At 44.3% G+C, this 24,896-nt stretch overlaps 1 protein-coding gene across 1 annotated transcript in view; it reads left to right on the top strand.

Annotated features, from left to right (window-relative positions):
• Nucleotides 1-240: 240 nt before the first annotated feature.
• The window catches only part of LOC311137793 (voltage-dependent calcium channel subunit alpha-2/delta-1-like), a 126,798-nt gene continuing 102,142 nt past the window's right edge, over nt 241-24,896 (top strand). Inside the window, 1 exon segment of the mRNA XM_084172380.1 lies at nt 241-257. Within this exon segment, the coding sequence (XP_084028506.1) occupies nt 256-257 (2 nt within the window). The 5' untranslated portion in view covers nt 241-255.

Here is a 24,896-nt window from a genome sequence, read left to right as displayed (position 1 = left end):
TTGATCAGATTATCGGTTGCGGGGCTGGGTTATTATTTCAGAGTGTGTGACACAAACTGCTCGCTTGACGTGGACCATTCTACACACACACAGCTGGAGAGAGAGACGGAGCGGGGCGCAGCGTGTGAATGTGCATGTGTATGTTTGGTCGGGAGTTGGCGCCTGGCAATGGACACCTACAGACCACACGCCGTGTTGATTTTACTGTTGTTATCGTCGGATAGTTGTCTGCCGTCGCAGTTTCCTACACAACTCATGTAAGTAGGCTAGCTACCAATCTAATCCCTGCCTAGCTTCTCAAATCCCAGTTGTTGGTTGTGTGACTCTGTTGTAAGTGATGTAACTGATTAATTATTTGTGTGTGTTTGTGTGGTGTGTGTGTCATTCTTAATGTTGAAGAACTAAAACAATGGCATGTGAGGAATTACTCTAATCAGAGGCAGATTGACCATCTGGCAAATCTGGAAAATGCCAGATGGGCTGGACATTTTTTTTTAGATATAAAAATAAAACAATTAAAAAGGTGACATGGCCGGCGGCCCATGGGCCTGTTAAGATGTATTTTTGTCAAAAAAATGTGGGCGCAATTCCTCTGTTATACTAATCTATAATGAGCCTTTGGCTGATCAACGGGCAACAGCTGGCCCCCCTACCAAGATGGGCCAGCCCGGTTTTCTGATAGGCTGAGCTTAGGTCATGCAAACTCAAATTCATGTAAACGTGACATCAGCAAAGAGATCTGTTCCCACTGTCATCAGTTAGACAGCCAATATCATGGATCGTAAAAAACAGAAAGGGTGCATATAAATGTAGAAAAAGCACATTTTACATTGTCACCTCACTCAAAACTTTGGCTAAAACCATGATATGATTTGACCATGATATGGTCAAAAAGTTAAGTGCATTGTTCTCATGATTCCAGTAATGTCCTGTGCCCTAGCTGGGGACTGCTGTAGTGATGAGCGAGCAACTCTCCTCTCCCCTCATGTGCTCAAGAGAAAAATGTGTTCTGATCATATAACATTTCAAAATGCAATTGTGGGAAAAACACAGCTTTGGAAGCTTCATCCCCTAGTCCCTGTCGCAGAGAGATTAATCTCAGCTTTCTGTAGGTATACTTTTTATTTCTCAACGCTCAATCTTCAGCTCAATAGCAACTATTTTACAACCAATATTTTTTATATGGCTTTGAGATATGGAGCAGCAAAATGTGCACTGGCCATTGAGGTTACCCAGGCCAGTAACACTTTACAATGAGGTTTCAATTGTAAAGGGTTTATAAAGGGGTTATAATTACATTATTAATGGTTATGTAATCATTTGTAAATGCATTATAAACCATTAATAAATGGTTATATCGCATTGGTCAAAATAGTGCAATAACTGGTCAGTGTTTTCCAAATAGCTAACAATTTAAGCTACAAACTAATGGTGTCACGTGACTCGTCTGAAGGTAACCGGTACCGGTTTTTTAAAAAGAATGGAAGTATGAAGGTAGTTTTGTGCTTGCCCAAAAAAAGGGTGAAATATGTGTAAAAAAATATATACAGTGGGGAGAACAAGTATTTGATACACTGCCGATTTTGCAGGTTTTCCTACTTACAAAGCATGTAAAGGTCTGTAATTTTTATCATAGGTACACTTCAACTGTGAGAGATGGAATCTAAAACAAAAATCCAGATAATCACATTGTATGATTTTTAAGTAATTAATTTGCATTTTATTGCATGACATAAGTATTTGATCACCTACCAACCAGTAAGAATTCCGGCTCTCACAGACCTGTTAGTTTTTCTTTAAGAACCCCTCCTGTTCTCCACTCATTACCTGTATTAACTGCACCTGTTTGATCTCGTTACCTGTATAAAAGACACCTGCCCACACACTCAATCAAACAGACTCCAACCTCTCCACAATGGCCAAGACCAGAGAGCTGTGTAAGGACATCAGGGATAAAATTGTAGACCTGCACAAGGCTGGGATGGGCTACAGGACAATAGGCAAGCAGCTTAGTGAGAAGGCAACAACTGTTGGCGCAATTATTAGAAAATGGAAGAAGTTCAAGATGACGGTCAATCACCCTCGGTCTGGGGCTCCATGCAAGATCTCACCTCGTGGGGCATCAATGATCATGAGGAAGGTGAGGGATCAGCCCAGAACTACACGGCAGGACCTGGTCAATGACCTGAAGAGAGCTGGGACCACAGTCTCAAAGAAAACCATTAGTAACACACTACGCCGTCATGGATTAAAATCATGCAGCGCACACAAAGTCCCCCTGCTCAAGCCAGCGCATGTCCAGGCCCGTCTGAAGTTTGCCAATGACCATCTGGATGATCCAGAGGAGGAATGGGAGAAGGTCATGTGGTCTGATGAGATAATATATATATATATATATATATATATATATATATATATATATATATATATATATATATATATATATATAATAGAGCTTTTTGGTCTAAACTCCACTCGCCGTGTTTGGAGGAAGAAGAAGGATGAGTACAACCCCAAGAACACCATCCCAACCGTGAAGCATGGAGGTGGAAACATCATTCTTTGGGGATGCTTTTCTGTAAAGGGGACAGGACGACTGCACCATATTGAGGGGAGGATGGATGGGGGCATGTATCGCGAGATCTTGGCCAACAACCTCCTTCCCTCAGCAAGAGCATTGAAGATGGGTCATGGCTGGGTCTTCCAGCATGACAATGACCCGAAACACACAGCCAGGGCAACTAAGGAGTGGCTCCCTAAGAAGCATCTCAAGGTCCTGGAGTGGCCTAGCCAGTCTCCAGACCTGAACCCAATAGAAAATCTTTGGAGGGAGCTGAAAGTCCGTATTGTCCAGCAACAGCCCCGAAACCTGAAGGATCTGGAGAAGGTCTGTATGGAGGAGTGGGCCAAAATCCTTGCTGCAGTGTGTGCAAACCTGGTCAAGACCTACAGGAAACGTATGATCTCTGTAATTGCAAACAAAGGTTTCTGAACCAAATATTAAGTTCTGCTTTTCTGATGTATCAAATACTTATGTCATGCAATAAAATGCAAATTAATTACTTAAAAATCATACAATGTGATTTTCTGGATTTTTGTTTTAGATTCCGTCTCTCACAGTTGAAGTGTACCTATGATAAAAATGACAGACCTCTACATGCTTTGTAAGTAGGAAAACATGCAAAATCGGCAGTGTATCAAATACTTGTTCTCCCCACTGTATATATATATTTCCTGAGTTTTTTTTATATATCCTAGATTTAGGGCAGACACTTCAAAACCTTGTTGTTTTGTTTTTTTGACTGTCCTTTTTGCCATTTATGAATGTGTTATTCAATGTGTTTCTATTGGCTTTAGTATTAAAGGCCTAAATCAATATTTTATCAAACCCTAAAGGGTCCAAAAATTCTAAATCAAATAGCTAAATGATCCATAGTATGACCATCTTAAAACAATTCCATATGTTAGCTTAGCACCCTCTTCTCCCCCAATTCTTAGACTCTGAAGATTAAGTTGCAAACATTTATAACAGTATATAATCTCCTCAAACATGCAATACATAGAAAGAACAAAATGTAATTTAATTGAAGGATACATTGGGAAAACAATTATAATTGCAGTGACTAAAATCTGTAGCCTATTATTGGTATAGTGAGTAGCCTACCTAATTCAGATAAACAGGTGGCGTTGTTTTCTTCCCTTTTTTAACATTACAAGTCAGAATAGAAATGAATAACAGATTAACTATTTAAAGTACAACATAGGGTCTCATGATCCTCTTTTGTGTCTTCATCCGTTTCTTTCTTGTTAACCTTTTAAGAATCGGACCCTTTTTTAAAAGTTTAGCTTAAAATGACATACCCAAATCTAACTGCCTGTAGCTCAGGACCTGAAGCAAGGATATTAATATTCTTGGTATCATTTGAAAGAAAACACTTTGACGTTGTGGAATATAACACATTAGGTCTGATAAAAGATAATACAAACAAAAAAACATGCATTTTCTATTTAGTTTTTTGTTACATCACCTTTGAAATGCAAGAGAAAGACCACAATATAATATCGCAGTTCAGGCACAATTTAGATTTTGGCCACTAGATGGGTGTGTGTGCAAAGTTTCAGATTGATCTAGTGAAGCATTGCAAAACTGGACTATTTTGTATCAAGTCTCCCCAAATGTGCCGAATTGGTCAATTGATACATTTTCAAGTACATAACTATTGAGAACATACAAAAAGAATATGGTAATACAAAATGTACGTTTACACACTCCCAAGAATGTCATACATGATGGCCAGGCGGGGTGGGTATGGAGCCAGAGACAGCAAGGTTTCAAACTGTAGAACCCAGTTCCTACATTTGAATATAAAAATGGATTTTATCAAACAAACCTATGCTACATTTTATCTCTGGGACCCTCAGGATGACAAATCAGAGCAAGAGTACTGAATGTAAGTACATTATTTACTTTCAGAGGTGAATGTGTCAAACCAGTTGCCATGATACGTTATTTGTTGTTGTGCACTCTCCTCAAACAATAGCATGGTCTTTTTTCACTGTAATAGCTACTGTATATTGGACAGTGCAGTTAGATCAAATCAAATCAAATTTTATTGGTCACATGCGCCGAATACAACAGGTGCAGACATTACAGTGAAATGCTTACTTACAGCCCTTAACCAACAGTGCATTTATTTTAAACAAAAAAAGTAAGAATAAAACAACAACAAAAAAGTGTTGAGAAAAAAAGAGCAGAAGTAAAATAAAGTGACAGTAGGGAGGCTATATATACAGTAAAATAAAGTGACAGTAGGGAGGCTATATATACAGGGGGGTACCGTTGCATAGTCAATGTGCGGGGGCACCGGCTAGTTGAGGTAGTTGAGGTAATATGTACATGTGGGTAGAGTTAAAGTGACTATGCATAAATACTTAACAGAGTAGCAGCAGCGTAAAAAGGATGGGGTGGGGGGGCAGTGCAAATATTCCGGGTAGCCATGATTAGCTGTTCAGGAGTCTTATGGCTTGGGGGTAGAAGCTGTTGAGAAGTCTTTTGGACCTAGACTTGGCACTCCGGTACCGCTTGCCGTGCGGTAGCAGAGAGAACAGTCTATGACTAGGGTGGCTGGAGTCTTTGACAATTTTGAGGGCCTTCCTCTGACACCGCCTGGTATAGAGGTCCTGGATGGCAGGGAGCTTTGCCCCAGTGATGTACTGGGCCTTACGCACTACCCTCTGTAGTGCCTTGCGGTCAGAGGCCAAGCAGTTGCCATACCAGGCGGTGATGCAACCAGTCAGGATGCTCTCGATGGTGCAGCTGTAGAATTTTTTGAGGATCTGAGGACCCATGCCAAATCTTTTTAGTCTCCTGAGGGGGAATAGGCTTTGTCGTGCCCTCTTCACGACTGTCTTGGTGTGTTTGGACCATGATAGTTCGTTGGTGATGTGGACACCAAGGAACTTGAAGCTCTCAACCTGTTCCACTACAGCCCCGTCGATGAGAATGGGGGCGTGCTCAGTCCTCTTTTTTTTCCTGTAGTCCACAATCATCTCCTTTGTCTTGGTCACGTTGAGGGAGAGGTTGTTGTCCTGGCACCACACGGCCAGATCTCTGACCTCCTCCCTATAGGCTGTCTCATCGTTGTCGTGATCAGGCCTACCACTGTTGTGTCGTCGGCAAACTTAATGATGGTGTTGGAGTCGTGCCTGGCCATGCAGTCATGGGTGAACAGAGAGTACAGGAGGGGACTGAGCACGCACCCCTGAGGGGCCCCCGTGTTGAGGATCAGTGTGGCAGATGTGTTGTTACCTACCCTTACCACCTGGGGGCGGCCCGTCAGGAAGTCCAGGATCCAGTTGCAGAGGGAGGTGTTTAGTCCCAGGATCCTTAGCTTAGTGATGAGCTTAGAGGGCACTATGGTGTTGAATGCTGAGCTGTAGTCAATGAATAGCATTCTCACGTAGGTGTTCCTCTTGTCCAGGTGGGAAAGGGCAGTGTGGAGTGCGATAGAGATTGCATCATCTGTGGATCTGTTGGGGCGGTATGCAAATTGGAGTGGGTCTAGGGTTTCTGGGATTATGCTGTTGATGTGAGCCATGACCAGTCTTTCAAAGCACTTCATGGCTACAGACGTCAGTTCTACGGGTCGGTAGTCATTTAGGCAGGTTATCTTAGAGTTCTTGGGCACGGGGACTATGGTGGTCTGCTTGAAACATGTTGGTATTACAGACTCAGTCAGGGACATGTTGAAAATGTCAGTGAAGACACTTGCCAGTTGGTCAGCACATGCTCGGAGTACACGTCCTGGTAATCCGTCTGGCCCTGCGGCCTTGTGAATGTTGACCTGCTTAAAAGTCTTACTCACATCGGCTACGGAGAGCGTGATCACATAGTCGTCCGGAGCAGCTGTTGCTCTCATGCATGCTTCAGTGTTGCTTGCCTCGAAGCGAGCATAGAAGTGGTTTAGCTCGTCTGGTAGGCTTGTGTCACTGGGCAGCTCGCGGCTGTGCTTCCCTTTGTAGTCTGTAATAGTTTTCAAGCCCTGCCACATCCGACGAGCGTCAGAGCCAGTGTAGTATGATTCAATCTTAGACCTGTATTGACTCTTTGCCTGTTTGATGGTTCGTCGGAGGTCATAGCGGGATTTCTTATAAGCGTCCGGGTTAGAGTCCCGTTCCTTGAAAGCGGCAGCTCTACCCTTTAGCTCAGTGCGGATGTTTCCTGTAATCCATGGCTTCTGGTTGGGGTATGTACGTACGGTCACTGTGGGGACGACATCATCGATGCACTTATTGATGAAGCCAGTGACTGATGTGGTGTACTGGAAGCTTTCTGCCCATATAAGACATGTCTATGTCCTGGAAGGTTTGCTGTTACTTACAACAGTCATGCTAATCACATTAGCGCACGTTAGCTCAACCGTCCCGTATACGGGACACTGATCCCGTAGAGGTTAAGCATTTTCCCATCCTGGAGTCTGAGACCTAATGGGAATGTGTGGGAGAGAATAGGAATTTATGACAATTTAGCATAGACACTAGCTACTTTATTATACTATCATCATTATCATGATTTCTACCATTTAGGCTTAGCCAGTTATGTTATACACTGCTAGCTAATAAAAATAATAATAATAATAGCTAGTGTTTAACATGATTTGCTAACACTAATTGCTAGCTACCATAGATGAAATCGATTAGCTGGTTATCACAATTCTTGCTAATATACTAGCTAGTTAGTAAGTCTTAAAATTGGAACCACTCATGTTAGTGTGCTGACAAAGGATACTAGCTAGCTAGCTAGCTTACCAGCTACAGTGGGGAGAACAAGTATTTGATACACTGGCGATTTTGCAGGTTTTCCTACTTACAAAGCATGTAGAGGTCTGTAATTTATATCATAGGTACACTTCAACTGTGACAGACGGAATCCAGAAAATCACATTGTATGATTTTTAAGTAATTAATTTGCATGTTATGGCATGACATAAGTATTTGATACATCAGAAAAGCAGAACTTAATATTTAGTACAGAAACCTTTGTTTGCAATTACAGAGATCATACGTTTCCTGTAGGTCTTGACCAGGTTTGCACACACTGCAGCAGGGATTTTGGCCCACTCCTCCATACAGACCTTCTCCAGATCCTTCAGGTTTCGGGGCTGTCGCTGGGCAATATGGACTTTCAGCTCCCTCCAAAGATTTTCTATTGGGTTCAGGTCTGGAGACTGGCTAGGCCACTCCAGGACCTTGAGATGCTTCTTACGGAGCCACTCCTTAGTTGCCCTGGCTGTGTGTTTCGGGTCGTTGTCATGCTGGAAGGCCCACCACAACCCATCTTCAATGCTCTTACTGAGGGAAGGAGGTTTTTGGCCAAGATCTCGCGATACATGGCCCCATCCATCCTCCCCTCAATGCGGTGCAGTCGTCCTGTCCCCTTTGCAGAAAAGCATCCCCAAAGAATGATGTTTCCACCTCCATGTTTCACGGTTGGGATGATGTTCTTGGGGTTGTACTCATCCTTCTTCTTCCTCCAAACACGGCGAGTGGAGTTTAGACCAAAAAGCTATATTTTTGTCTCATCAGACCACATGACCTTCTCCCATTCCTCCTCTGGATCATCCAGATGGTCATTGGCAAACTTCAGACGGGCCTGGACATGCGCTGGCTTGAGCAGGGGGACCTTGCGTGCGCTGCAGGATTTTAATCCATGACGGCGTAATGTGTTACTAATGGTTTTCTTTGAGACTGTGGTCTCAGCTCTCTTCAGGTCATTGACCAGGTCCTGCCGTGTAGTTCTGGGCTGATCCCTCACTTTCCTCAAGATCATTGATGCCCCACGAGGTGAGATCTTGCATGGAGCCCCAGACCGAGGGTGATTGACCGTCATCTTGAACTTCTTCCATTTTCTAATAATTGCGCCAACAGTTGTTGCCTTCTCACCAAGCTGCTTGCCTATTGTCTTGTAGCCCATCCCAGCCTTGTGCAGGTCTACCATTTTATCCCTGATGTCCTTACACAGCTCTTTGGTCTTGGCCATTGAGGAGAGGTTGGAGTCTGTTTGATTGAGTGTGTGGACAGGTGTCTTTTAAACAGGTAATGAGTTCAAACAGGTGCAGTTAATACAGGTAATGAGTGGAGAACAGGAGGGCTTCTTAAAGAAAAACTAACAGGTCTGTGAGAGCCGGAATTCTTACTGGTTGGTAGGTGATCAAATACTTATGTCATGCAATAAAATGCAAATTAATTACTTAAAAATCATACAATGTGATGTTCTAGATTTTTTTTTTTTATTCCGTCTCTCACCGTTGAAGTGTACCTATGATAAAAAATTACAGACCTCTACATGCTTTGTAAGTAGGAAAACCGGCAAAATCGGCAATGTATCAAATACTTGTTCTCCCCACTGTATCTAGATAGAGACTGTACCTGAGTTCAAAGGTTAGATATCTAGCTAGCTAGCGTGCTAATACAAAAAAGCTAGCTAATCAAATTACATGGAAACTCTGTCATGTCGATTTTATCTAGCTAGATAGCTGGCAGCTAACGTTTCCTAGCTAGTGAAGCTAACTAGCTAGCTTGCCAGCAAACGTGATCTACCTCACTAGTTAGCTATATCATGCCAAAGATTATTTCGTGTTAAATCTAGCAGAATGTCTATATAAAACATTTTGTTTAAGTTTTACCTAATTCTAGCAACCTGGCTAGCTAATGTTTCTTAGCTAGCTAGGTAGGACAGAGGTGGTAACAAACGTTAGCCTTCTATTTAGCTCACTGAGCAGCGTGCTAAATCATCCAGCAGAACTTCTGTATTCAAAGTTAAACAAAACCCTCTCTGATCTGTCAAAATTTGCATCTTGTGAACAACGTTTCTTTTGCGCAATATCTTCTGTCTGGCCTTTGCACACTTCTTATAGCCACGTCCATCATGATTCGTCACAACGCACTGTCACATGATGTCAGTGTCAACACAACATTCTGGGCACATTCCAGGTCGTCTTAATTTCAAGCACGTTTCACAGGTGGGCACATCTCATAAAGTCGGGGGAATTTTTCAGAAACCTGCAAACTACCCCAATAATATGGCTTGAGATCTTGAGATGAAGCCTTCATTCCTGGAATAAATATGTTTACCAACGAATCATCAGGGTTTCAAATGTGGGGCAAGACCATTGGTCTGAAAACCAAACATTTCTGTTCCTGGGACAGAGCAACAATGCATTACACCCAAAAGTGAGAAAATAACTATTGTTTAACTGTGCAACCATTGAAAATAAGGTTGCATGATGATACATAAGGGTTCAATATAATACGCATTTGTAAGAACATTTATAAATGGTTATTAGCTGGAGGTAAATAGTGGCTCACTCTTTGGCAAGCACTGACTGGCTATCGCACTATTTTGACCAATTTGTTATTTGTTACACATTTATTAATGGTTTATAATGCATTTACAAATGGTTAAAGAATTGTCAATAATGTATATTACAAACCCTCTATTAACCCTTTACAAATGGAACCTTATTGTAAAGTGTTGCCCATAGGCCTATAGGTCACATGGGTAGAAGCCTACAACTGCAAAGTTTTTTAGGACATTATATTTACTGTTGGATGAATACATGGCTACTAGCAGTGGGTATTATATTTAGAGTTAGCGATCAAGTTAATGTGATCAAGTTTTGCCTTCCTCAGGTTTTGAACCCTAACTTAATTAAACTATGATATTAGTTAGTGCACATAAAGATGTATGTAATTCATCTCTATTGAACAAAACCAAAAATCGGGAAATTCCTAGCAACTATAGTCTATTGTCAACCTAAAATTCATGACAATCACTGGATTAGGTTGCAAATCAAAATATCTTGAATCATGCATTCCTGCTTGGACGTGTTAGATGAAACAACGTATTTCTTGAATACCTCAGTAGTCTATTTATTGTACTTCTTAATAAAGCACTATGAATGACTTATAAGATGATTACTCATGGGTCCGACCAAATCATGGGCTGGTGCCACAAACTATAAAAGTTAGTGGCACCAGTGACACCAGGGGAAAATGTTAGTCTGGAGCCCTGTAATAGTAACACTTATGGTAGGTATTAATTTAGGAGAACACATGACAGGCACTAATTTGCAATATAGCCTAAATTGTTAGCTTGGCTTTTATAACGTATAAGATTTCAACAGACAACCAGACAGAAAACTAGAAGAAACACAGGGTAACAGCAGAGAAGATGCTGAGACAGCTAGAGAGCACAACAGGGAGGCAAACACAATGGCTATAGCAGAGGAACAGTTATAGCGGTGAGTTGCATCTCCAGTGGTGTATTTATATATTATATTTGTTTCAAACATGAGCTTGTTAAAAAAGAGGAAGGGGAACATGCCTCGCAAGTCACTGGTAAAGACATGGTTGACAAACGCTGTACTGTACTGCCAGTGTTATGTGTCAGCACTACTGCCTGTGTGTAAGTGGGGTGTGTAGGGTCAGGGTGAATGTGTGGGGATGGGGTGTGTGTGTATGGGTTGTGTGTGTATGGGTTGCCGTTGTGCGCAGTGACGTGGGATGGTGTGGATAAAATGCCAGGGCCAAATTATTGTCCCAGTCCGTCCCTGACTGTAATAACAAGCAGGTTAGAGAGTCTTGCGGTTTAGCACCTTGCCAATTCCACCGATATGTTGACTTGTTACATCGCTGTGCTATTATGTCTGCCTTGTCTGGAGATGTGGTAGAGGCGGTATGATGGGCACCTGTTCCGTTTCGCTCCGTATTTCCACGGTCTGCCTTTCCTCCATCTCTCTCCATGACATAGCTAGTGTAATTACTCTGTAAAACCAAGTGTTTAGGATCTGAACACATGGGCCACATCAGACCCGCAAGTCACAATACGCTGGTTTGTGACGTGATTAGTAAGTCCTTTTGGAATCCAGCCAGAGGGAAGATATACAAAATATACAAAGGAGACTACCTAAACCATCTAAACTGGAACAACCATCTCAGTAACGGGTGCAATAAGTCCAACCCCTTACGGATTAGATTAGTTTAGAAAATGTTTAGTTATTTATCTTTGTATAGTATAAGATCAATAAATCAATCAATGTGCATGAGGAAACATATATATTTTTAAAAAACTATTCTAAAAATGTACCTACAACACAGCATGCTGAGAAATATGATAGTGAGGCCCCTCCCACGTCTTTTTCTCCAAGAGTTAATGGAAATGAACTCAACACAGTTGAGTAACAACAACACCATGCGATTGAAAATATTTTTTACATCAAATGACCTGTTCAGTTGTGCTGAAATGTAGGTAAGGTGACAAACATTCCTAACACTGATCTGAATAATAGGCATGGAAAGTCACATCCATTTCTAATGACTAAATGCACTCTAACGACGATGAGAAAGTAAACACTATTGTTTAAAATATGTTCTCCTGGTTGGAAACTGACTGGGAAAAGCTGACTATCATGTTTCATCTTGCATTCTAAACACCAGTGTTTAAGATGAGAACACTTATTGGCAAATCTAAATGCCTAATGTTTAAGTTTTAAGAACTGAAGTTTAGGTTATAAACGTGTTTGGGATGGGCATTTGACCTTTTTTGACTGTTCGAGTTCTCGCATGATTTTTTAATAATGGATTTAATGGTGCTCCGTGGGATGCTCAAAGTACTGGAGTACTAGAAAGTACTAAGTACTAAGACAGATGGTTACTTAAGGCAAAAACAAGAGTAGGGTAGGCGTTGCCATGACTGCCCTGTGAGGATCCGAATGGGTCATATCAGCTTGGCAATGGATGACAGTAACCAGACCTTATCTCACCAACAGAAGAGGGGAGGAGGGAACTGCGGCAGGTTGACAGTTCACACCCTGTCGTAAATTAAAGGAGAGGAGATCCAGAGAGATCTCCCTCTCCAAAATCTACAAAGGAATGTGCTTTGTCTACATAGAAAGTCTTCCCGCCGAAACTCTAAACATGTTAAAAAGTGAATACTGGAACATATTTCTAACATAAGAATGTGGGGAATGGTCAGTCGGGATCTAAAGAACAATCATGTCATATGGGTTGTTATTTTGTGATGTCATTAAAAATGGTATCAAGAAAATACTGTAGCTTGGAAAGTATATCCCCTTTATCTGTCAAGTTTTCATCCAATATAATATATAATGTGAAAAATTATGAAAGTATTTTTGTTAAGATAGGAATGTGATTTTGTCACGGTTTCGGCCGAGGCGGCTCCTCCTCCTTGTTCGGGCAGGTTTCGCCGGTCGTCGTCTCCGGAGTACTAGCTGCCACCGCTCTATGTTTCTTGTTTGATTGGTTTTGTCTGTTAGTCACACCTGTTTTGTGTTATGTCTCATTTAGCACCCTATTTAGTTTCCTTGTTGTTAGTTTAGTGTTGTGTGTAATTGTTCGTGTCGTGTTGTTGCGCTACCCGTGTCGGTACGCTATTTTCATAGCTTCCTCCTTGTGTTTAGGAGAGTATTTTCGCACCTGTGTGTGCGCTCGCTTATTTACGCCTGTGTGCGTCCTTTTGCCTCCGGGCTGTTTGGATTATTTTTGTGTGCTCTAGTAAAGTCTTGTTGGACTTATCCTCTGCTTCCTGCGCCTGATTCTACACCACACCAATCCACAGCAACGTGACAGAATTACACACCACACATGGAATCAGCAGGAGCACCCGTCGACATCATGGAGGAGCGTCTCCTTGGTCAAGAGCACCGAATCAACCAGATCGGGCACGCCTTGGAGGGCGTCATGGACACCCTTCGTCGATGGGAAACCAGCGGGGTTCCCACAGCCCCACCTATCACACCATCACCACCGGACAGCCAGCCCGTCCATCGACCGGAACCCAGTGGGATTCGGCTCTCGCTCCCGAGGGCGTACGACGGCACCGCTGCCGGGTGTCAGGGGTTCCTCTTACAAGTGGAGCTCTACCTTGCCACCATACACCCGGCGCCCTCGGGATACGAGAGCGTTTCCGCCCTCATCTCCTGTCTCACCGGCAAGGCGTTGGAGTGGGCCAACGCCGAATGGAGGGGAATAGACGCCGCCACAGTCACCTATGCGGAGTTCTCCCGCCGCTTCCGTGCAGTCTTCGACCATCCACCAGAGGGGAAGGCGGCGGGGGAGCGTCTATTCCACCTCCGACAGGGGATGAGGAGCGCTCAAGAGTTTGCGCTGGAGTTCCGGACTCTAGCGGCTGATGCTGGGTGGAATGAGAGGGCCCTCATAGACCACTTTAGATGTAGCCTTCGGGAGGACGTCCGCAGGGAGTTAGCATGCAGGGACACTACACTAACATTTGACCAGCTGGTGGACATGGCCATTCGACTGGACACCCTGCTTGCGACCCGCGGACGTCCCAGGTGGGGGCCTCCCATTCCACCCTCCAGCGCCTCCGAGCAGAGTCCGATGGAGCTTGGAGGTGCTGGCGCTAGAGGGAGAAGAGGTAGGAGCCCGAGGGGGGCAGTCTCTTGCACCAAGTGTGGCCGCGGAGGGCACACCGCGGCTAGGTGCTGGGGAGGGTCCCCTGGTGAGGGAGATGGCAGGTCATACAGTGGGGAGTCCTCCCAGGTGAGTAGGCGCCCTACTTACCCTGAGCTTTCTGTCGTACACATTACATTACCTGTTTGTTTCCCACAGGTTGCACCTCGTTCCCAGCATAAGGCGCTAGTCGATTCAGGCGCAGCTGGGAATTTTGTAGATCGGAAATTCTGTGTTAAGTTAGGGATTCCCCTCCTTCCAGTCGAAAAGCCCTTTCCTGTACATGCCTTAGATAGTCGTCCGTTAGGATCTGGGTTGATTGGGGAGGTCACAGCGCCACTTAGGATGATGACGCAGGGGGGTCATGAGGAGACGATTCAACTCTATCTGATCGACTCTCCTGCGTATCCGGTGGTACTGGGGCTTCCCTGGTTGATTACCCATGATCCTACTATTTCGTGGCGAGAGAAGGCTCTTAAAGGGTGGTCTGCTCAGTGTGAGGGGTTATGTCTGGGTGTTTCCGTAGGGGCGACCTCGGTGGAGAGTCCGAACCAGATGCCAGCACTGCACATTCCTCCTGAGTATGAGGATTTGGCGCTCGTGTTTAGTAAGACCAGAGCGGCACGGTTGCCACCTCATAGACAGGGGGATTGTGCGATAGACCTCCAGACAGGAGCCGCGCTTCCGCGGAGCCATGTGTATCCTTTGTCACAGGAGGAGAAAAGGGCAATGGAAACTTACATTGCCGAGTCTCTGAGACAGGGATACATACGGTCCTCCACTTCTCCCGCGTCCTCGAGCTTCTTTTTTGTGAAGAAAAAGGATGGAGGTTTGCGTCCGTGTATTGATTACCGCGGTCTCAATCAGGTAACTGTGAAATATAGTTATCCACTCCCGCTGATTGGGACCATGACGGAGTCATTACACGGGGCACGGTTCTTCACAAAATTGGACCTCAGGAGCGCATATAACTTGGTGCGCATTAGGGAGGGCGATGAGTGGAAGACAGCATTTAGTACTACCTCCGGCCATTACGAGTATCTCGTCATGCCATATGGGTTAATGAATGCTCCATCAGTCTTCCAATCGTTTGTAGATGAAATTTTCCGGGACATGCAGGCGCAGGGAGTAGTGGTGTACATAGATGATATTCTTGTGTACAGTTCTACTCGGGCCGAGCATGTAGCCCTGGTGCGCAGGGTATTGAGGAGACTGTTGGAGCATGACCTGTATGTCAAAGCTGAGAAATGTCTGTTCTTTCAGGAGTCAGTTTCCTTTTTGGGTTACCAGTTGTCTGCGTCAGGGGTGAGAATGGAGGTGGACCGAGTGGCAGCCGTGCGTAATTGGCAAACCCCAACTACGGTTAAAGAGGTGCAGCGGTTCTTGGGTTTTGCGAATTACTACCGGAGGTTTATCCGGGGTTTTGGACAGGTGGCAGCTCCCATAACGTCTCTTCTGAAGGGGGGTCCGGTGCGCTTGCAGTGGTCGGCTGAGGCGGACAGGGCCTTTGGGAGACTGAAGGACCTGTTTACCTCGGCTCCGGTGTTGGCGCACCCGGATCCCACTTTACCCTTCCAAGTTGAGGTGGACGCGTCTGAGGCCGGTATCGGGGCAGTTCTTTCTCAACGATCCGGTACACCACCTAAGCTCCGCCCCTGTGCTTTTTATTCTAAGAAGCTCAGTCCGGCGGAGCGGAATTATGACGTAGGGGACAGGGAGCTGTTAGCCGTAGTACAGGCCCTAAAGGTGTGGAGGCATTGGCTTGAGGGGGCTCAGCACCCTTTCCTCATTCTGACCGACCATCGTAACCTGGAATACATTCGGGCAGCTAGGAGACTGAATCCTCGCCAGGCTCGATGGACTATGTTTCTCGCCCGGTTTGTGTTCAAGATCACTTACATCCCTGGGTCCCAGAACGGGAAGGCAGATGCTCTGTCCCGTCGGTATGACACGGAGGAGAGGTGCGTGGAGTCCATTCCCATACTACCGGAGTCTTGTCTGGTGGCACCGGTGGTGTGGGAGGTCGATGCGGAGATCGAGCGGGCGTTACGCACCGACCCTAGTCCTCCACAGTGTCCGGTGGGTCGGGCGTACGTCCCGCTCGAGGTCCGGGATCGGCTGATTTATTGGGCTCACACGTCCCCCTCCTCTGGACATCCAGGTATTGGCCGGACAGTGCACTGCCTTAGTACGAAGTACTGGTGGCCAACGTTAGCCAGGGATGTGAGGGTTTATGTCTCCTCCTGCTCAGTGTGTGCCCAGTGTAAGGCGCCCAGACACTTGCCCAGGGGTAAATTACAGCCCCTGCCCGTTCCACAACGACCCTGGTCTCACCTCTCGGTGGATTTTGTTACCGATCTTCCCTCCTCACAGGGGAATACCACCATCCTGGTCGTTGTGGATCGGTTCTCGAAGGCCTGTCGTCTCCTTCCCATGCCGGGTCTTCCTACTGCCCTACAGACCGCTGAGGCTCTATTTACTCACGTCTTCCGGCATTACGGGGTGCCCGAGGATATAGTGTCCGATCGAGGCCCCCAGTTTACCTCCAGAGTCTGGAGAGCATTTATGGAACGTTTGGGGGTCTCGGTGAGCCTTACCTCGGGTTACCACCCGAAGAGTAATGGGCAGGTCGAACGAGTCAACCAGGATGTGGGTAGGTTTCTGAGGTCATATTGTCAGGGCCGGCCGGAGGAGTGGGCGAGATATGTGCCCTGGGCCGAGATGGCACAGAACTCTCTCCGCCACTCCTCCACGAGACTAACCCCTTTCCAGTGTGTGTTAGGGTACCAGCCGGTTCTGGCACCGTGGCATGAGAGCCAGATCGAGGCCCCCGCTGTGGATGAGTGGGTGCGGCGCTCGGAGGAGACGTGGAACGCTGCACACGTCCATCTGCAGCGTGCCATACGTCGACAGAAGACGAGCGCCGACCTACACCGCAGTGAGGGGCCAGTGTACGCACCTGGAGATCGAGTCTGGCTCTCAACCAGAAACCTGCCCCTCCGCCTGCCCTGCCGGAAGCTGGGTCGGCGGTTTGTGGGGCCTTTTAAAGTCCTGAGGAGATTGAACGAGGTGTGTTACAGGTTAGAACTACCTATTGATTACAAGAATATTAACCCCTCGTTCCATGTGTCTCTCCTCAGGCCGGTGGTAGCTGGTCCACTCCAGGACTTTGAGATTGAGGAGACTCCTCCGCCCCCGTTGGACATCGAGGGGGCTCCGGCGTACACTGTTCGGACCATCCTGTATTCGAGACGCCGGATGGGGGGTCTCCAATATCTCGTGGAGTGGGAGGGGTACGGTCCGGAGGAGCGGTGCTGGGTGCCGAGGAGGGACATTCTGGATCCGTCCCTGATGACCGAATTCCATCGTGGTCATCCTACGCGCCCTGCTCCGCGTCCTCCTGGTCGTCCCCGAGGCCGGAGGCGGCGCGCGGCTGGAGCCGCGCGTCAAGGGGGGGGTACTGTCACGGTTTCGGCCGAGGCGGCTCCTCCTCCTTGTTCGGGCAGGTTTCGCCGGTCGTCGTCTCCGGAGTACTAGCTGCCACCGCTCTATGTTTCTTGTTTGATTGGTTTTGTCTGTTAGTCACACCTGTTTTGTGTTATGTCTCATTTAGCACCCTATTTAGTTTCCTTGTTGTTAGTTTAGTGTTGTGTGTAATTGTTCGTGTCGTGTTGTTGCGCTACCCGTGTCGGTACGCTATTTTCATAGCTTCCTCCTTGTGTTTAGGAGAGTATTTTCGCACCTGTGTGTGCGCTCGCTTATTTACGCCTGTGTGCGTCCTTTTGCCTCCGGGCTGTTTGGATTATTTTTGTGTGCTCTAGTAAAGTCTTGTTGGACTTATCCTCTGCTTCCTGCGCCTGATTCTACACCACACCAATCCACAGCAACGTGACAGATTTTAGGAGTCATAAGATAACTTTGCTATCTATAAGCTTTGTACAGTACAGTGGCTTGCGAAAGTATTCACCCCCCTTGGCATTTTTCCTATTTTGTTGCCTTACAACCTGGAATTAAAATGGATTTTGGGGGGGTTTGTATCATTTGATTAACACAACATGCCTACCACTTTGAAGATGTAAAATATTTTTTATTGTTAAACAAACAAGAAATAAGACAAAAAAACAGAACTGAGCGTGCATAACTATTCACCCCCCCAAAGTCAATACTTTGTAGAGCCACCTTTTGCAGCAATTACAGCTGCAAGTCTCTTGGGGCATGTCTATATAAGCTTGGCACATCTAGCCAATGGAATTTTTGCCCATTCTTCAATGCAAAACTGCTCCAGCTCCTTCAAGTTGGATGGGTTCCGCCAGTGTATAGCAATATCTAAGTCATATTCTCAATTGGATTGAGGTCTCGGATTTGACTAGGCCATTCCAAGACATTTAAATGTTTCCCCTTAAACCACTCGAGTGTTGCTTTAGCAGTATGCTTAAGGTCATTGACCTGCTGGAAGGTGAACCTCCATCCCAGTCTCAAATCTCTGGAAGACTGAAACAGGTTTCCCTCAATAATTTCCCTGTATTTACGCCATCCACCATTCCTTCAATTCTGACCAGTTTCCCAGTCCCTGCCGATGAAAAACATCCCCACAGCATGATGCTGCCACCACCATGCTTCACTGTGGGGATGGTGTTCTCGGGGTGATGAGACGTGTTGGGTTTGCGCCAGACATAGCGTTTTCCTTGATTGCCAAAAAAGCTCAATTTTAGTCTCATCTGACCAGAGTACCTTCTTCCATATGTTTGGGGAACACCAAACATGTTTGCTTATTTTTTTTCTTTAAGCAATGGCTTTTTTCTTGACACTCTTCCGTAAAGCCCAGCTCTGTGGAGTGTACGGCTTAAAGTGGTCCTATGGACAGATACTCCAATCTCCGCGGTGGAGCTTTGCTCCTTCAGGGTTATCATTGGTCTCTTTGTTGCCTCTCTGATTAATGCTCTCCTTGCATGGTCCGTGAGTTTTGGTGGGCGGCCCTCTCTTAGCAGGTTTGTTGTGGTGCCATATTCTTTCAATTTTTTAATAATGGAATTAATGGTGCTCCATGGGATGCTCAAAGTTTCTGATATTTATTTATAACCCAACCCTGATCTGTACTTCTCCACAACTTTGTCCCTGACTTGTTTGGAGAGCTCCTTGGTCTTCATGGTGCCGCTTGCTTAGTGGTGTTTCAGACTCTGGGGCCTTTCAGAACAGGTCTATATATACTGAAATCATTTGACACTTAGATTGCACACAGGTGGACTTTATTTAACTAATTATGTGACTTCTGAAGGTAATTGGTAGCACCAGATCTTATTTAGGGGCTTCATAGCAAACGGGGTGAATACATACAGTGGGGAAAAAAAGTATTTAGTCAGCCACCAATTGTGCAAGTTCTCCCACTTAAAAAGATGAGAGAGGCCTGTAATTTTCATCATAGGTACACGTCAACTATGACAGACAAAATGAGGAAAAAAAATCCAGAAAATCACATTGTAGGATTTTTTATGAATTTATTTGCAAATTATGGTGGAAAATAAGTATTTGGTCAATAACAAAAGTTTCTCAATACTTTGTTATATACCCTTTGTTGGCAATGACACAGGTCAAACGTTTTCTGTAAGTCTTCACAAGGTTTTCACACACTGTTGCTGGTATTTTGGCCCATTCCTCCATGCAGATCTCCTATAGAGCAGTGATGTTTTGGGGCTGTCGCTGGGCAACACGGACTTTCAACTCCCTCCAAAGATTTTCTATGGGGTTGAGATCTGGAGACTGGCTAGGCCACTCCAGGACCTTGAAATGCTTCTTACGAAGCCACTCCTTCGTTGCCCGGGCGGTGTGTTTGGGATCATTGTCATGCTGAAAGACCCAGCCACGTTTCATCTTCAATGCCCTTGCTGATGGAAGGAGGTTTTCACTCAAAATCTCACGATACATGGCCCCATTCATTCTTTCCTTTACACGGATCAGTCGTCCTGGTCGCTTTGCAGAAAAACAGCCCCAAAGCATGATGTTTCCACCCCCATGCTTCACAGTAGGTATGGTGTTCTTTGGATGCAACTCAACATTCTTTGTCCTCCAAACACGACGAGTTGAGTTTTTACCAAAAAGTTATATTTTGGTTTCATCTGACCATATGACATTCTCCCAATCCTCTTCTGGATCATCCAAATGCACTCTAGCAAACTTCAGACGGGCCTGGACATGTACTGGCTTAAGCAGGGGGACACGTCTGGCACTGCAGGATTTGAGTCCCTGGCGGCGTAGTGTGTTACTGATGGTAGGCTTTGTTACTTTGGTCCCAGCTCTCTGCAGGTCATTCACTAGGTCCCCCCGTGTGGTTCTGGGATTTTTGCTCACCGTTCTTGTGATCATTTTGACCCCACGGGGTGAGATCTAGCGTGGAGCCCCAGATCGAGGGAGATTATCAGTGGTCTTGTATGTCTTCCATTTCCTAATAATTGCTCCCACAGTTGATTTCTTCAAACCAAGCTGCTTACCTATTGCAGATTCAGTCTTCCCAGCCTGGTGCAGGTCTACAATTTTGTTTCTGGTGTCCTTTGACAGCTCTTTGGTCTTGGCCATAGTGGAGTTTGGAGTGTGACTGTTTGAGGTTGTGGACAGGTGTCTTTTATACTGATAACAAGTTCAAACAGGTGCCATTAATACAGGTAACGAGTGGAGGACAGAGGAGCCTCTTAAAGAAGAAGTTACAGGTCTGTGAGAGCCAGAAATCTTGTTTGTTTGTAGGTGACCAAATACTTATTTTCCACCATCATTTGCAAATAAATTCATTAAAAATCCTACAATGTGATTTTCTGGATTTTTTTTTCTCAATTTGTCTGTCATAGTTGACCTATTATGAAAATTACAGGCCTCTCTCATCTTTTTAAGTGGGAGAACTTGCACAATTGGTGGCTGACTAAATACTTTTTTTCCCCACTGTATGCACGCACCCCTTTTCAGTTATTTTTTTCATTTCACTTCACCAATTTGGACTATTTTGTGTATGTCCATTACATGAAATCCAAATAAAAATCCATTTAAATTACAGGTTGTATTGCAACAAAATAGGAAAAACGCCAAGGGGGATGAATACTTTTGCAATGCACTGTAAGTAGCCTAGCCCCAAGTGAGCTCAGAGAGCGTGTCAGCATTGCGGAACGTCCCCTTTTAACCAGAGTGTATAAAAGGATTGGTTAAGAATTAACATATCAGACCAGAAAGTGTGAAGTGGTCGCTACACGCTTGAAATGGTTGGAACTTTGAACCTCAACATGAGGTTAAGAAGTTAACCTCACCTCCCAGACTAGAGCCGAACATTGCCAGGCTGCAGCTGTGCGTGTAAAGTGGTTCAGACTCTGACTATCCCCACGAGGTGGAGAGAGGAGAAAACTCCCCTCTCAGACAATCACCGGTACAGCTAAGTAGCTGTTCTGATAAAAAGAAAACACCACAAACTGGACAACTAAGAAGAATAACATTGTGACCTCTTGTGGACAATCAAAGTGTTACACAAGAGGAGACCTAGCCACACCCTTTCCAAGAAGGCATTCACACGTAAATACATTCATGATTTCTTACTCCAAACGGACGGTGGTTCGTGTGCAAAGTATTATGATTACTGTGAGAGTAGTTTCCAGATGTATCCCAGTGTTGTGTCTCTCTTTGTCTCTCTCTCTCTAACTCTCTCTACCACTCCCTCTTTTGGTAAACAAGCAGTCATGTTGTTAGTCAGCTAGGGACTTTTCTCATGTATTTAGTGTGTATGTTAATTCTGTGTTATTATTTAGTTAACTAGTAAATAAATACTTAAACCAATTTGTGTAGTACTGAATCATGAGTAAGGAAGGTTATGACTGTTCAGAATGATGATATGATAAGAGGTTATGATTTAATACGTTGACTGTTTTATGGATGTGATAGGTAAAGACCTTTTAGAGTTTAATTCAGGAGATGGTAACTCTTTAAACAACTTATTCTGTGGTGCCCCAAATCCTACTGAGTTAATTGTTACATGATTCATTTAATCGAGTAACAATTAAACATAGTTAGTTGATTAGATAAATAACAGTCAATAGATTAATGAAAGTCACATCACGACAGCATATAACGCAAGGGTCTAGCAACTTAAATAGCATCCGAAAGGTTGCGAGTTTGAATCTCATCATGGACAACTTTATTGATATTTAATATAACTTTTCAATGACTTACTACTTTTTAGCTAATTTGCAACTACTTAGCATGTTCGCTAACCTTTCCCCTAACCTTAACCCTTTTAGCTTACCCTTCCCCTAACCTTAACCCTTTTTATCAAACCCTACCACAAACCCTAACCTTAACACTTTTAGCTAACCCTTCCCCTAACCTTAACCTTAAACATTTAACCTAACTCCTAAACTTAACCCTAACCTTAAACCTAACCCCTAGCCTAGCTAACGTTAGCCAGCTATATAACATTAGCCACCTAGCTAGAATTCGTAACATATCATATGTTTTGCAAATTCATTTCATATCGTACATTTTGCAAATTTGTAACATATTGTATGTTTAGTAAATTCGTAACATATAATATGAATTGTAGTTGGTAACATATACGAATTGGGTGATGGACATCCACAAATTAATACATACCATACATAACACAACATATCATACTAAATGTGTGATATGTGTCTTGGCTTTATGCACAGAATAATACGAAATGCTCTGAGACCAGGTTGCAGCGGTGAGTAAGCCTAGGCTTAATGATTCTGATGAAAATATGCTCTTTGTCTTTATCAAGCAAATGTAGGGTCGTCACTAACGTTAGTTACAACAGCCACAAAGTCATAAAATAAATACATTTCTACAATTTCGCTTCTTAAAATCTGATTTTAAACCTAACCCTTAACTCTAACCTTAACCACACTGTTAACCGTATGCCTAACCTTAAATTAAAACAAAACGCACGTTTAACATTTTCATGAATTTTTATGAAATAGCCTATTTGGACTTTGTGGCTGTGGTAACTAGTTACAAATGCAAAGTAACCAAAGCGGAAAATGACGCAATTATTCCAAAACTGCAGCTCATTGTTTGAACACACATTTATTTCCCTACTTCAGTAAACCAGTCCATTTAGAATTTGTTATAAAACTGTTGTCATTTGGCAAGGAATGTAGCTTATGTATCCCTTTAGATACATTTTTATAGGCATTTATTTCTGTAGGTGCACACAGTACGCGTGTGATACTAGGTTTGGTTAATTATTTGTTGTGTCCTGCAAATGCACACAAATGGAACACTAGAGTCAGAGCAAATTAACGTTGACTTCAAGACACAATTTCACCAAATAGTTTTACAATAGCTGGAAAAAAAATTGATCTCTGGTAAAAGATTGAGTATTGAAGTCAGTTCGAGTACTGGAGTCAGGGGTGCAACTTTCACTGGGGATGGGGGGACATGTCCCCCACCATATTCTGAAATTGCATTTTTGTCCCCCACAAAACGAGGGAATGTTGTGCTTGTTCAAAAAACTAGTCAGAACTAAACTAATGCTGACTGTACAATATATGAAATAGTGCTATTATACTGTAGGCTAATGGTATTCTGTGACTACCAATCCTACAAGTTCATACAGTGAAACACAGAATATGTTTCATCGGTTTATTACAGAGACCATATATGGTTTATTACTATGCAATACCAGATTATATGACCTGGTCTAGACTCTTAACACACTGTGTTGCTTTGGGAAATTAGGAAGAAGAGAGTGATGCTTTGTTCCCCAATGATCTTCCAGGGTTAATGAGCTGATAATTGAAGGTATCAGCCAGACATTATATGTGTGTGATCAGTTAGTTTCACCCCCTTCCCAAGGAACCATGCTTCAGCTATTCTAGTGATTACTCTGGGGATGTAATAGGATGCGACACAGGGATACGTATCTGTGGCAGGTTGGGTTAATGGCAGTCCCACACATTAAACTGCAATCTGCCTGTTTTATCTTTGCCTTTTGACCTGGTAACAAAATCGGTATAGTTGTATCTAGAGGTTGTGATTTATAAATTGTTGAACTGTCCCCACTGCATTGAAATAGATTTTTTGGGGGTTTGTATCATTTGATTTACACAACATGCCTACCACTTTGAAGATGCAAAATATTTTTTCCTGTGAAACAAACAAGAAATAAGACAAAAAAACAGAAAACAGAAAACCTTTGTAGAGCCACCATTTGCAGCAATTACAGCTGCAAGTCTCTTGGGGCATGTCTCTATAAGCTTGGCACATCTAGCCACTGGAATTTTTGCCCATTCTTCAATGCAAAACTGCTCCAGCTCCTTCAAGTTGGATGGGTTCCGCCGGTGTACAGCAATCTTTAAGTCATACCACAGATTCTCAATTGGATTGAGGTCTGGGCTTTGACTAGGCCATTCCAAGACATTTAAATGTTTCCCCTTAAACCACTTGAGTGTTGCTTTAGCAGTATGCTTAGGGTCATTGACCTGCTGTAAGGTGAACCTCCATCCCAGTCTCAAATCTCTGGAAGACTGAAACAGGTTTCCCTCAAGAATTTCCCTGTATTTATCGCCATCCACCCTTCCTTCAATTCTGACCAGTTTCCCAGTCCCTGCCGATGAAAAACATCCCCACAGCATGATGCTGCCACCACCATGCCTCACTGTGGGGATGGTGTTCTCGGGGTGATGAGAGGTGTTGGGTTTGCGCCAGACATAGCGTTTTCCTTGATGGCCAAAAAGCTCAATTTTAGTCTCATCTGACCAGAGTACCTTCTTCCATATGTTTGGGGAGTCTCCCATATGCCTTTTGGCGAACACCAAACGTGTTTGCTTATTTTTTTCTTTAAGCAATGGCTTTTTTTCTGGCCACTCTTCCATAAAGCCAATCTCTGTGGAGTGTATGGCTTAAAGTTGTCC

The sequence above is a fragment of the Coregonus lavaretus genome (assembly GCF_964263955.1).
Source record: "Coregonus lavaretus genome assembly, chromosome: 11".
Taxonomy (NCBI): domain Eukaryota; kingdom Metazoa; phylum Chordata; class Actinopteri; order Salmoniformes; family Salmonidae; genus Coregonus; species Coregonus lavaretus.
This window is presented reverse-complemented; position numbering and strand designations above follow the sequence as displayed.